The 15250-nt window shown below is 37.3% G+C and overlaps 1 protein-coding gene across 1 annotated transcript in view; it reads right to left on the bottom strand.

Moving 5' to 3' along the window:
* Nucleotides 1-15250, bottom strand: part of LOC109675725 (phospholipid-transporting ATPase ABCA3-like) — a 171441-nt gene that overhangs the window by 130283 nt on the left and 25908 nt on the right. Inside the window, 2 exon segments of the mRNA XM_074059288.1 lie at nt 8915-8954; nt 12977-13132. Of these exon segments, the coding sequence (XP_073915389.1) occupies nt 8915-8954; nt 12977-13132 (196 nt within the window).

Here is a 15250-nt window from a genome sequence, read left to right on the forward strand (position 1 = left end):
AAACTTCCAATGTGTACAAGTACCAAATTTTCTTGATCCATTCATCAGTAGTAGGGCATCTTGGTTGTTTCCATAACTTAGTTATTGTGAATAGTGCTGCAATAAACATGGGTGTGCAGGTGCCTCTGGAGTAACCTGTGCTGCACTACTTTGGTTATATCCCCAGGAGTGGGATTGTTGGATCATATGGCAGGTCTATGTTTAGATTTTTAAGAAGTCTCCAAATTTTTTTACAAAGTGGTTGCACCAGCTTGCATTCCTACCAGCAGTTGATGAGGGTTCCTTTTGTCCCACATACTTGCCACCACTTGTTGTTGTTTTAATTGATGGTTATTCTAAGAGGGGTGAGGTGGAATCTTAGTGTGGTTTTGATTTGCATTTCCTTTACAGCCAGAGATGGTGAGCATTTTTTTCATATGTTTTTGGCCATATGAATTTCTTCTTTTGAAAAAGTTCTGTTTAGTTCAGTTGCCCATTTCTTAATTGATTCATTGATTTTAGGAGAGTTTAGTTTCTTAAGTTCCCTGTATATTCTGGTTATCAGTCCCTTGTCTATGTATAACTGGTAAATATTTTCTCCCAGTCTGTGGGTGGTCTTTTCAGTTTAGAGTCCATTTCTTTTGTTGTGCATAAGCTTTTTAATTTTATGAAGTCCCATTTATTCATCCTTTCTCTTAGTTGCTGGGCTGCTGGGGTTCTATTGAGGAAGTCTTTGCCTACACCTATTTGTTCCAGAGTGTTTTCTGCTCCTTCCTGTAGTAACTTCAGAGTTTCAGGTCTGATATTTAGGTCCTTGATCCATTTTGAGTTGATACTAGTGCAGGGTAATAGACATGGATCTAGTTTCAGTTTCTTGCAGATGGGTAACCACTTTTCCCAGCAACATTTGTTGAAGAGGCTGTGTTTTGAGACAGGGTCTTCCTATGTAGTCCAGGCTGGCCTAGAAGTTGTTGGCCTGAGAAAGTGCTGTGTGGCCACATAGAAAACTGAAGCTAGACCCCTATCCCTCACCCTAAACAAAAAATATTTCAATATGTGTCAAAGAACAAAATGTAAGCCTAGATACTTTGAAACTATTAGAGGAATACATTCAGAAGATCCTTGAAGACACAGGCATAGGTAACACCTTTCTGAATTAAACTCCAATTACTTAAAAATTAAGAGCAAGAATTGACAAATGGGATTGTATCAAATTAAAAAATTTCTGCACAACAAAGGAAGCAATTACCAAACTCAAAAGACAAGTAGCTGGGTGCTGGTGGCTCACGCCTGTAATCTTAGCTACTCAGAAGGCAGAGATCAGGAGGTTCATGGTTCAAAGCCAGCCCAGGCAAATAGTCCATGAGACCCTATATCAAAAAAACCTTGACAAAAAAAGGGCTGGTGGAGTGTCTCAAGGTGAAGGCCCTGACTGAGTTCAAGCACCAGTACTGCAAAAAAAAAAAAAAAAAAAAAAAGACAACCCACATCATCATAAGATGGGTACAAATTACAACTTCATATTGAAAATCTAAAGTCCTTTCTAGAAGATACATGTTCCAATGGAGTTTATGTGCCTATAGCTATTATTGATTCTTCATTCCCCATATAAACTGTGCTGGTATTTTTACATGTTAAAAAAAGACAACCACAGAATGGGAGAAGATCTTTGCCAATTCTTCATCAGATAAAGGATTAATATCCAATATGTATAAAAAGCTCCAAAGATTAAACAACAAAAGAACAAACAATCCAATCAATAAATGAGAAAATAAACAGAACAGACAATTCTCCAAAGAAGTACAAATGGCCATAAATACGTGAAGAAATGCTCAACATCCCTGACCATAAAGGAAATGCAAATCAAAATGATATTCATCTCACTCCAGTCAGAATGGCTATCATAAGGAACACAAACAGCAAATGCTGGTGAGGAACCAGGGTAAAAGGAGCTCTTTATACACTGTTGGTGGGAATGTATTTTTATTTTACATTTTAATGCAGCCAGTATGGAAAGCAGTATGGAGGTTCCTCAAAAAACTAAAAATAGAACCATAATATGATCCAGTAATACCACTCATGGGTATGTATTTGAAGTAATGTAAGGCAGGACATAATAAACATACACGTGTTTATTGCAGCAGTACTCACAACAGCAAAACAGAGCAGGTCAGTTTAGGTGTCTATCAACTGATCAGTGGGTTAAGAAAATGTGGTATTATTCAGCCATAAAGAAGCATGAAATTATATTGCTTTTAGGAAACTGGATGGGGTGGACATGTGATTAGAAAAAACAAATCTGGTATAATGATCCTAACTCTCATCTCTGGCAGGCATTCAAGCAGGAAAAGAAGGCTAAGGTAGAATGTTAATGGCAATGGAAGGCAATGAAGGTGTGCCCCCAAAGGAAGACTGCAAAGACTGTATGAATAACTTTCTTTCTTCAGCTGTTTCAAGAAATTTTTGTCAGAGCACTAGCTTGCTAATAAGATAATGGAACACAGAGTGTATTAACCACACATGCCAAAGAATATAGACATTAAAGAGTTCAGAAAAGTCAATAAATAAACAGCAACAAAAATATCAATCATCACCAGGGAAAAGAGAGATCTGATTTTCATAGTTGCTACACTGTAACATTTGAAGTATACATTTTCAAGGATAGGTTCCAAGACATTTAAAAAATCAACTTAGTATGGTCCATTGAAAGAACAAAAAAGAAAGAAAATGATAGGAACTGTCTCTGAAAAGTCCAAAAATTGGACTTGCTAGATAGATAATTTAAATCAATTGTTTTAAATAGGTGCAAAGGATTTCTAGAAACCATGAACAAAAAACTAAATGAAATAAAGAGAATGCTGCCTCACCAAGTAGAAAATATTAGTAAATAAGTAGAAATTATACAAGAAGAACCAAACAGAAAATCTGAAGTAACAAAGTCTAATGATTAAAATGAAATATTCACTACAGAACTCCAGAAACAGGTTTAAGAGAGCAAAAGAAGCAAGCAGTAAAAGGCAGGTTAAGTATCCAGTTTGAGGAGCAGAAAGAGACAAGAACAGAGAAAAATGAACAGAACCTGAAGGATCTGTGGGAAACAATCAAACAAGTGTATTACCATGCACAAAATGGGAGTCTCAAAAGAAAAGGAGAGAAGGAATAGAGCAGAGGAAATATTTGAAAATATAAAAGCTAGAAATTTCACAAATTTGATAAAATACATGATGACCTAAGTTCAAAAACTCCAAGCAGAATAAACACTAAGCGTTCCATAACGAGACACATAATCAAATTGCAAAAGCGAAAGCAGAAGAGAATGCTGAAAGTAGCAAGAGTAAGTGGTTCATCATGTACAAAGAGATCCTTGATAAGTGGTAGCTGATTTCTCATAAAAATTCATGAACATTTAAAGTGCAAGAAAAAATATGTCAGTCATTAATTCTATATCCAGGAAAACTATCCACCAAACACATTCCCATATAAGCAAAAACTGAACTTAATATAAGTAGACCTGCTCTACAAGAAATGGTAAAATGATTTCTTTAAGGTGAAACAAAAGGACCCTAACAGTAATTCAAAGCCAAAAACAAAAGGTCACATATGACTCAGAGGAAATTCTCAAAGAATTGTCATTTTGCATATTCTTGCTTCAAAAATAAGACTAATCTAGTTGGCATACAATGGGAAATTCAGCCTTGCTCCAGGATTTTACTTGACACTCCAATATTGTTTTTGTTGTTCCTTATTCTTTTTCTGTCCACTGGCCATATAATATTCCCTATCATCATGCTTCCTGGCTCTGAATATCCTTGGATGATGTATCTCCCATTCCCTTCATGGTTCACTATATCTTTTACTAGCTTATAATTAGACTCTCCTTTGCCCACATCCCTAAATGGGACTGATACAAATTTGCCAGAGTGGTACCCTATATTCAAGCTCCATTTTCTTCTTTTCAAGTCAGGTTGTAAAGTTCTTATCCGCTCATCAGTATACCCACCCAATTGTAATATCCTTGAAGATAAGGACTTTTGACTCACCAGTGTATTTAGTTTCTATTCTAATGCCTGACATAATAATATATACTGACAGAATGAATAAGGAAATTCATGTGTCATCTGAAATGTATTGGTTGCAATAATTACAAGTGGATCAACTTGAGTAATGAGGGACTTTTCTGGGTTTATAGTGAAGTTCCCTGTTTTCTTTCTTTCCTTCCTCTGTCCCTTCCCTCCTTTCTTTTTTTTGGAAATACTGGGGTTTGAACTCGGGGTGTTGCACTTGCTAGGCGGGTGCTCTACTCACCCCTTTTTGCTTAAGTTATTTTTCAAGTAGAGTCACGCTTTTATGCCAAGACTGGCCTGGGACATGATCCTCCCCACTATGTTTCCTGCATAGCTGGGATGACAGGCACATACCACAACACTGGATTTTTATTGGTTGAGATGAGGGTCTCACTGTTTGCCCAGGCTGGACTCAAGTCAAATCCTCCTGTGATTTCCACATTCTGCAATGAGCCAATGGCCTGGCTGAAGTTCCCTATCTTAACAGGTAATTTGATTGCACCAATGCATACATATATCAAAATTCAGTAAATAAACATTTAAAGTTTAAACATTTAATTATATATATTTTTACATATAAACAAAAATTACAATTAGTAATATGCATACTAAATTACACAGGAGAAACCATATTGATGTCTAAACTTAACTTTTTTTTATTTTCCTTTATTGTTGTGCTGGGTGGGGGTACACTGTGGCATTTACAAAGGTATCAAATATATCATACTTGAATTCACCCCCTCCACCACTCACCTTTATCTCCCATCCCCCAATTCCTGGAACAATTTCAACAGGTGTAATTTTTGCATTTACATACATTTTTTACACTATATTCATCCTCCTTAAACTTAACTTTGAAATAAAAATTTGATTGGTTTGATATATGACAAGTATAGTAAAAGTTAAAATGGTAGAATCTAAGTTGTGGGTGTAAGGGTGTTCACTGAAAATTTTTTTTAATTGACACCCAAGATGGCAGCTAGAGGTAGGAAGCAGAAAGCGAGCCTCCTATGGTGAAATCTTGGAGAGACGCTGGAGACACACTTTGCAGGCATAATCACCAAGAAAAGGCATAACTTTGACCCCTCCACATCTCCAGCCGACGCAGAGAATCTCCACTTCACGTTAAACGGAGAACCGAGGAGGCCCCCGGGGCCGCCAGTGGCCGGTGCCCACACGGCTTGGGAAGACGCAGACCAGGTGAGCTTCGCGGTACTGCGGTAGCCCCACACACAAGCCTGGGCCAGAGCAGCATAGCCCCCTGGACAGACTGACCTCCACCCGGGAAAAAAAGAGAAACTGAGTACTAAGCAATAAGAACAGTTAAGACACACTGGAAAGAGGGTGGGGCGCCCTGAGCGCTGAAGATTGGGGGAAGGGAACCCTTCCCGGGACTGTAAATAAACGAGCCGGGCGGGCCGGAGAGGCTCTGGCGGGAGCGGGGCGCGCCCAGCAACCAGGAGCGGGACGCTTGTGAGAGGAGGGAAGACCCACTTCCCACGTGAACTGTAAATAAACACGCAGGCCTGACAACGCGGGGCAGTGTCACCTTTCCCAGTGCTTGGAAAGGGGAAAGCCTGTGGCAGAGGCCGCCGCACAGGAGAACTCTGAGCAAACAAAGCCTGTGGGACCAGGTGAGTGCTAGCTCACCCCAGAGATCTGCATAAATAACGCCTCCAGCTACAGGCTGAGAGCAGCAGGCAGGCAAGCCACAGTTGCAGATACCACTCTCAGAACTGTCTCCAGATGCTTTTTTTTCTTTTTCTCCCTACCTTTGATGAGAGAACAACCGAATTACACCTGCAAGCCAAAAAACTTACTGAAACTGTATTGCATTTGAACTGGGGACACTTGGTGGGGCTTTTTTTTTTTTTCTTCTGTGTGTGTGTGAGTGTAGTTTTGTTCTACTTTATGCATCCCCTTTGATGAGACAACTACAGAACAACATCTGAGGCACCAACTCCAGGACTGGAGATTGAGACGGACATCCAAATTATTAAGACTGAAATTGCATTGCATATAAACTTGGAAGTATTTTGGTTTTTTTTTTTTAATTTTCTATTTTCCATTTTATTTTAATTCATTTTTATAAATAGATATTACTTTCATATACTTATTTTTTATTTTTTTATCTTTGATTTTCAATCCTCTCTCTGTCTCTCTATTGTCTGTTCAGCTTACTGTCGATTAGTACACTAACACTCCCTGTTTATACCTTTGAAACTCTCTTGTCTGATACCTTGTTCTGCTTTCTCCCTCTTGTCTGTATATTTGTTTTCCCCTTTTCTTTAACTTCTTGCTTTCCATCTCAGCTCACTCTTCCATTCTCAATATTACCATTGTTATTATTACAAGCTAGAAAATACTTAATTACACACAGTACAGGGACAGTAACAACACCAAGGACAATGACAGGAAGACAGAAAAAACAAGGAAACCAGTTTCCCCACAGCAAAAAATTAGTACAGGAACCAGAGGGGAATGAAGAGAACAGAAACTCAGAGCCAGACTCCAACAAAATGAAGATAAACTATGCCAAAGGACCCAATGAAGCCTACAAGAATAATTTAAAAGAAGACATACTACAAGTACTCAATGAGAATTTTATAGAGATGATACTGGATAGGGTCAACCAAAATGTACAGGAGACACTCAAGAAATTCCAAGACAATAAAAATAGAGAATTTGAAAAAGCAAAAGAAGAAATAAAGGAAACCATAGAAGCACTGCATAAACAACAAAGTGAAACAGACAACACAATGAATAAATGGATAAATGAACTCAGGACAAAAATAGACAACAATAAAGAAGAAAACAGCCAGGATATGGAAAACCTCAGAAAAAAGAACGAAACAGAACTGCAAAACAAAACGGAAGGCCAATCCAGCAGAATAGAACAAACAGAAGACAGAATCTCAGAACTTGAAGATGAAATGGTAATTAAAGGAAAAACTGAAGAACTATTAATTAAACAACTCAAGACCTGTGAAAAGAAAATGCAAGAACTCACTGACTCCATAAAAAGACCAAACTTGAGAATCATGGGCATCGAAGAAGGAGAAGAGGTGCAAGCGAAGGGAATGCGTAATATATTCAACAAAATAATAACGGAAAATTTCCCAAATCTAGAGAAAGATATTCCCATACAAATGCAAGAGGCCTCCAGGACACCAAACAGACCAGATCAAAATAGAACTACTCCACGACATATCATCATTAAAACAACAAGTTCAGAAACTAAGGAAAGAATATTGAAGGCTGCAAGAGAGAAAAAACAAGTAACATACAAAGGTAAACCCATCAAAATCACAGCAGACTTCTCAACAGAAACATTAAAAGCAAGAAGAGCGTGGGGTGAGATCTTCCGGGCACTGAATGAAAATAACTTCAACCCCAGGATACTCTACCCAGCAAAGCTATCATTCAAAATAGATGGAGCAATAAAAGTCTTCCATGATAAGCAGAAACTAAAACAATATGTGACCACAAAGCCACCATTACAAAAGATTCTGCAAGGGATCCTGCACACAGAAAGTGACACCCAACTTAACCATGAAAAGGCAGGCAGCACCAAACCACAGGATAAGAAAAAGCAAGACAGTAGAGAGTAACATCAAGTTAGGTACACACAATCAAACCTTCAAACAACTAAGATAACTAAATGGCAGGAATCACCACATACCTATCAGTACTAACACTTAATGTTAATGGACTTAATTCACCCATCAAAAGACACTGTTTGACAAAATGGATTAAAAAAGAAGATCCAACAATTTGTTGCTTACAGGAGACTCATCTCACCGACAGAAATAAGCATATGCTTAGGATGAAAGGCTGGAAGAAGATTTACCAAGCCAATGGCCCCCAAAAACAAGCAGGAGTAGCAATACTTATCTCTGACAAAGTAGACTTCAAACCTACATTGATCAAACGAGATAAAGAAGGACATTCCATACTAATAAAAGGGGAAATAGACCAAAAGGAAATAATAATCATCAATCTGTACGCACCCAATGTCAATGCACCCAATTTCATCAAACATACCCTGAAAGACCTAAAAGCATATATAAACGCCAACACAGTGGTTGTGGGAGACTTTAACACTCCATTATCGTCAATAGATAGGTCATCCAAACAAAAACTCAATAAAGAAATCCAAGATCTAAAATATGCAATAGATCAAGTGGACCTAGTAGATGTCTATAGAACAATTCATCCAACCTCTACACAATATACATTCTTCTCAGCAGCCCATGGAACCTTCTCCAAAATAGATCATATCCTAGGGCACAAAGCAAGCCTCAGCAAATATAAGAAAATAGAAATAATACCGTGCATACTATCTGACCACAATGCAGTAAAAGTAGAACTCAACAACAAAAGTAAAGACAAAAAACATGCAAACAGCTGGAAACTAAATAACTCATTACTTAATGAAGAATGGATCATCGATGCAATAAAAGAGGAAATTAAAAAGTTCCTAGAAGTCAATGAAAATGAAAACACAACCTACCGGAACTTATGGGACACAGCTAAGGCAGTCTTGAGAGGAAAGTTTATAGCCATGAGTGCATATATTAAAAAGATTGAAAGATCCCAAATCAATGACCTAATGATACATCTCAAACTCCTAGAAAAACAAGAACAAGCAAATCCCAAAACAAATAGAAGGAGAGAAATAATAAAAATAAGAGCTGAAATCAACGAAATAGAAACCAAAAAAACCATACAAAAATTAATGAAACAAAAAGTTGGTTCTTTGAAAAAATAAACAAGATCGATAGACCCCTGGCAAACCTGACTAAAATGAGGAGAGAAAAAACCCAAATTAGTAGAATCAGGAATGCAAAAGGGGAGATAACAACAAACACCATGGAGGTCCAGGAAATCATCAGAGACTACTTTGAGAACCTATATTCAAATAAATTTGAAAATCAAAAAGAAATGGACAGATTTCTAGATACATATGATCATCCAAAACTGAACCAAGAGGAAATTAATCACCTGAATAGACCTATAACACAAAATGAAATTGAAGCAGCAATCAAGAGTCTCCCGAAAAAGAAAAGTCAAGGACCTGATGGATTCTCTGCTGAATTCTATCAGATCTTTAAAGAAGAACTGATACCAACCCTCCTTAAACTGTTCCATGAAATAGAAAGGGAAGGAAAACTGCCAAACACATTTTATGAAGCCAGTATTACACTTATCCCTAAACCAGGCAAAGACACCTCCAAAAAGGAGAACTATAGGCCAATCTCCTTAATGAACATTGATGCAAAAATCCTCAACAAAATAATGGAAATCGAATTCAGCAACACATCAAAAAGATTATTCACCACGACCAGGTAGGCTTCATCCTAGGGATGCAGGGGTGGTTCAACATACGAAAATCAATAAACGTAATAAACCACATTAACAGAAGCAAAGACAAAAACCACTTGATCATCTCAATAGATGCAGAAAAAGCCTTTGATAAGATCCAACATCATTTCATGATAAAAGCTCTAAGAAAACTAGGAATAGAAGGAAAGTTCCTCAACATTATAAAAGCTATATATGACAAACCTACAGCCAGCATTATACTTAACGGAGAAAAGTTAAAACCATTCCCTCTAAAATCAGGAACCAGACAAGGATGCCCACTATCTCCACTCCTATTCAACATAGTACTGGAATTCCTAGCCAGAGCAATTAGGCAAGAAGAAGGAATAAAAGGAATACAAATAGGTAAAGAAACTGTCAAAATATCCCTATTTGCAGACGACATGATCCTATACCTTAAAGACCCAAAAAACTCTACTCAGAAGCTTCTAGACATCATCAATAGCTATAGCAAGGTAGCAGGATATAAAATCAACATAGAAAAATCATTAGCATTTCTATACACTAACAATGAGCAAATGGAAAAAGAATGTATGAAAACAATTCCATTTACAATAGCCTCAAAAAAAATCAAATACCTAGGTGTAAACCTAACAAAAGATGTGAAAGACCTCTACAAGGAAAACTATACACTTCTGAAGAAAGAGATTGAGGAAGACTATAGAAAGTGGAGAGATCTCCCATGCTCATGGATTGGTAGAATCAACATAGTAAAAATGTTGATACTCCCCAAAGTAATCTACATGTTTAATGCAATTCCCATCAAAATTCCAATGACATTCATTAAAGAGATTGAAAAATCTACTGTTAAATTTATATGGAAACACAAGAGGCCACGAATAGCCAAGGCAATACTCAGTCAAAAGAACAATGCAGGAGGTATCACGATACCTGACTTCAAACTATATTACAAAGCAATAATGTTAAAAACAGCATGGTACTGGCACAAAAACAGACATGAAGACCAGTGGAACAGAACACAGAACCCAGATATGAAGCCACACAACTATAACCAACTTGTCTTTGACAAAGGAGCTAAAAATATACGATGGAGAAATAGCAGCCTCTTCAACAAAAACTGCTGGGAAAACTGGTTAGCAGTCTGCAAAAAACTGAAACTAGATCCATGTATATCACCCTATACCAAGATTAACTCAAAATGGATCAAGGATCTTAATATCAGACCCCAAACTCTTAAGTTGATACAAGAAAGAGTAGGAAATACTCTGGAGTTAGTAGGTATAGGTAAGAACTTTCTCAATGAAACCCCAGCAGCACAGCAACTAAGAGATAGCATAGATAAATGGGACCTCATAAAACTAAAAAGCTTCTGTTCATCAAAAGAAATGGTCTCTAAACTGAAGAGAACACCCACAGAGTGGGAGAAAATATTTGCCAATTATACATCAGACAAAGGACTGATAACCAGAATATACAGGGAACTTAAAAAACTAAATTCTCCCAAAACTAATGAACCAATAAAGAAATGGGCATGTGAACTAAACAGAACTTTCTCAAAAGAAGAAATTCAAATGGCCAGAAAACACATGAAAAAATGCTCACCATCTCTAGCAATATAGGAAATGCAAATTAAAACCACACTAAGATTCCACCTCACCCCTGTTAGAATAGCCATCATCAGCAACACCACCAACAACAGGTGTTGGCGAGGATGCGGGGAAAAAGGAACCCTCTTACACTGTTGGTGAGAATGTAGACTAGTACAACCACTCTGGAAAAAAATTTGGAGGCTACTTAAAAAGCTGGACATCGATCTACCATTTGATCCAGCAATACCACTCTTGGGGATATACCCAAAAGACTGTTACTCCAGAGGCACCTGCACATCCATGTTTATTGCGGCACTATGCACAATACCCAAGTTATGGAAACAGCCAAGATGCCCCAGCACTGACGAATGGATTAAGAAAATGTGGTATCTATACACAATGGAATTTTATGCAGCCATGAAGAAGAACGAAATGTTATCATTCGCTGGTAAATGGATGGAATTGGAGAACAGAATTCTCAGTGAGGTTAGCCTGGCAAAAAGACCAAAAATCGTATGTTCTCCCTCATATGTGGACATTAGATCAAGGGCAAACACAACAAGGGGATTGGACTATGAGCACATGATAAAAGCTTTAGCACACAAGGGAGGGGTGAGGATAGGTAAGACACCTAAAAAACTAGCTAGCATTTGTTGCCCTTAATGCAGAGAAACTAAAGCAGATACCTTAAAGCAACTGAGGCCAATAGGAAAAGGGGACCAGGAACTAGAGAAAAGGTTAGATCAAAAAGAATTAACCTAGAAGGTAACACCCACGCACAGGAAATCAATGTGAGTCAATGCCCTGTATAGCTATCCTTATCTCAACCAGCAAAACCCCTTGTTCCTTCCTATTATTGCTTATACTCTCTCTACAACAAAATTAGAGATAAGGGCAAAATAGTTTCTGTGGGGTATTGAGGGGGGGAGCGGGAGGGGGTGGAGTGGGTGGTAAGGGAGCGGGTGGGGGCAAGGGGGAGAAATGAACCAAGCCTTGTATGCACATATGAATAATAAAAGAAAAATGAAAAAAAAAAAAACATGAAAAAATAAGGTAACATGATACTTCCAAAGGAATACAGCAGCTCTTTATTGATAAATCCCAAAGAAAAGAAAACTGATGAACTGCCTAGCAGAGAATTCAAAAGAATGATTTTAAGGAAACTTAATGAGATACAAGAGAATACAGATGATTCAATGAAATTAGTAAGACAATTCAAGATATGAATGAGAAATTTGGCAAAGAGATATCATAAAAAAGAGTGAGTAAAGCTAGGGAAAGGACCATAGCTCATATCTTCCTTGCTATATCCCATTCAAGCTTCTATCTATGTTAAAAGTTTAAAATGTTAAAAATATTTATGTGAATGGATTTCCACAGAAAACCAGCAAAAAGCCTATTTTACACTGGAGTTGATGTGATCTGCAATATGTTGGAGACAAAGCCACAAGAGTATAAACAATCCACCTGCCACTCCTTAACACACAGAGATAATAAGCAGAAATTGTGAAACTGCAACAAATTGTGAGGTTCAAGATAAGTTTAAGTGCTTCTTTGAGGGGCAAGAGAACAGCAGATATCAAGGTTTCCTGAATAATACACTCCTGCAGGTGATTCAGGCACAATGAAATATCTGAGAATATCAAATACTTTGACAGAAGAGAATGCATTCAAACAGCCTAATATACAACTTGTGGAGCAAATAAAATCACAATTGTGAACAGAAACTAATATTTACATATCTAATCATAACAGCTCCAACTAAATTCTACTTCTTATAATGTAATCTCATGGAATACAACATGACCATTTATACAAAGTTGTATTCTATTCTGAAGAAAGGAGAGAGAAAATATGTGCATTACTGTTTTCCTTGCATACATTCCACTTTTATCTTGTGAAAGTTAACATGACTAAAATCATTAATTAACATTAACTTATGGAGTTACTGCCATGACAAACATTTACTACACAGAAGATTAACTTTTAGTCCTATACAGAAACCTATAAAAAAAATACCTTGCATAAATGTTGAATCCTAACACCAGCCACCAAACCAACAGGTTCAGGTTCAATGTAATCATTTTGTGACCAACTGGTAAGTTGGCTATCTTCTTCATTATGTATAGTTGGTTCCCCAAACCAGTGGGATTTCTAAAAGAACAAAAACATAAGTATCATGATGTCACTTAAAAATGAAGTGCTCTTAAGACTTGAACACTCTGGCACATTTCACTTTGGTTTTCAGATATTTTAAAGTTACAGTAGATAACTTTAAACTCAATTTGGAAACAAACTGTGTATGACATGAATTCCTACAAAATAACCACAGAGGGCCAGAGGTTTGGCTGAAGCAGTAGAGTACCTGCCCAGCAAGCATAGGGCCCTGCATTCAAACTCCAGTACTGCAAATATACAAAAAAAGAGAAAAAAGAAAGAAAGAAAGAAAAGAAAATGAAAAAACTCCACAAAATAACCACAGAACAGACATCTATTTAAAATGTCGAGGAGTTGGCAATATGGTGGAATGCTGATAGCCTCTGAGTCCAGGAGCCCTCACAATCCTAAACAAAGGCAGAAACTCAGGGAACTGGAGTACACATATCAGGTCCCACAGCCAGTGAGTGGCAGAGCTCTGTTCAAACCCAAAATGAGAGAAGCAACAGAGTATGTGAAAAAAAGGTTTGCAGGTTTGTACTCCCCCTGGCCCTGAAGCCTAATGCCAGCTCCTCCAGGGAAGAGGGAAGGCTGAAAGCTTTACCACAAGAACCATGCAGAGAAGGTAGAGCCCAAACTGATAAATTCAATAAAGTCCAGGATATAAAATCAACATACAAATGTCAGTGTTTTTTTACACACTAAAAACAAACTAGATGAAAGGTGAAAATAGAGTATCAGGAACAGAAAACAAATGAGAGGAATTAGATTAAGCAGTCAAATACCATGAAGAATGCTAAGAAAATATTAATGGAACATGCAAGATGTCTGGGAACCATGAAAAGACCAAATCTAAGAATCACAGATGGAAGAAGGTGAAGAGATACAAACAAAAGGCATAGATAATTAATTCAATAACATAATAGCAGAAAACTTCCAAATCTTGAGAAAGGGAGGGACATCAAATTCAGGAGGCTTACAGAACATCAGACCATCAGGGCCAGAAAAGGAGCAACCCCAGACATATCATAATCAAAACACTCAGCATATAGAACAAAGAAAGAATACTGAAAGCTGCAAAAGAGAAAAGCAAGTCACATATAAAGGCAAACCCATGAGAGTAACAATAGATTTCTCAACAAAAACTCAAAACACAGGTCAGAGAAAGATTTATTTCAGGTCTTAAAAGAAGGCAACTATCAACCTATATTAGTCTATCCAGCAAAACTATTCTTCTCAACCATAGGAGAAATTAAAACCTTCCACAATGAACAAAAATTAAAAGGAATTCGTGACCAGCAAACCAGCACTGCAAAAAATACTTAAAGGAATCCTACACACAGAAGAAGTTAAGAGTCATCCAAGAAAATGCAAGAAGAATAAACCCCTCTAACCTTGCAGACTAATAAGGAATAGGGGAAAAGTAAACATCCCAGGGTGGGAAGACAACAGGAAATATCATGCACCTCTAATACTAACACTGAATGTTATTGGCCTCAATGCTTCAATAAAATGACACAGGATAGCAAGTTGGATTAGAAAGCAAGACCCAACTATTTGTTGCTTACAAGAAACACACCTTGCTGAGTAAAACAAACATTGGCTTAGAACAAAAGGGTGGAAAATGATTTGCTAAGCAAATGGACCCCCAAAGCAGGAAGGAGTAACTATACTTATATTTATCTGACAAAGTAGACTTAAGACTAAAATCATTCAGAGGAGAAAATGAAGGTCACTTTGTATTGATAAAAGGAACAATTCATCAAGAGAAAATAATAATTCTTAACATATTTGTGCCAAACATCTGTGTACCCAACTGCACTAAAAAAACCAAAAACTACTGGACTTACCCCAACAGAGTGATGGGGGAGATCTCAATACCCCACTGTCACCAATAGTTAGGTCAGACAAAAAAAATCAATAAATAAATATTGGAATTAGTATACATTTTAGACCAAAAGGACCTAATAGACATTTATAGAGTATTTCATCCAACCAAGTACACATTTACAGAGTATTTCAAACAACCACCATGCAATACATGTTCTTCTCAGCAACTCATGGAACTTTCTCCAAAATAGATCACATTTTAAGACACAAAGTGAGTGTTAATAA

The sequence above is a fragment of the Castor canadensis genome, chromosome 17 (assembly GCF_047511655.1).
Source record: "Castor canadensis chromosome 17, mCasCan1.hap1v2, whole genome shotgun sequence".
In the NCBI taxonomy this organism is placed as follows: domain Eukaryota; kingdom Metazoa; phylum Chordata; class Mammalia; order Rodentia; family Castoridae; genus Castor; species Castor canadensis.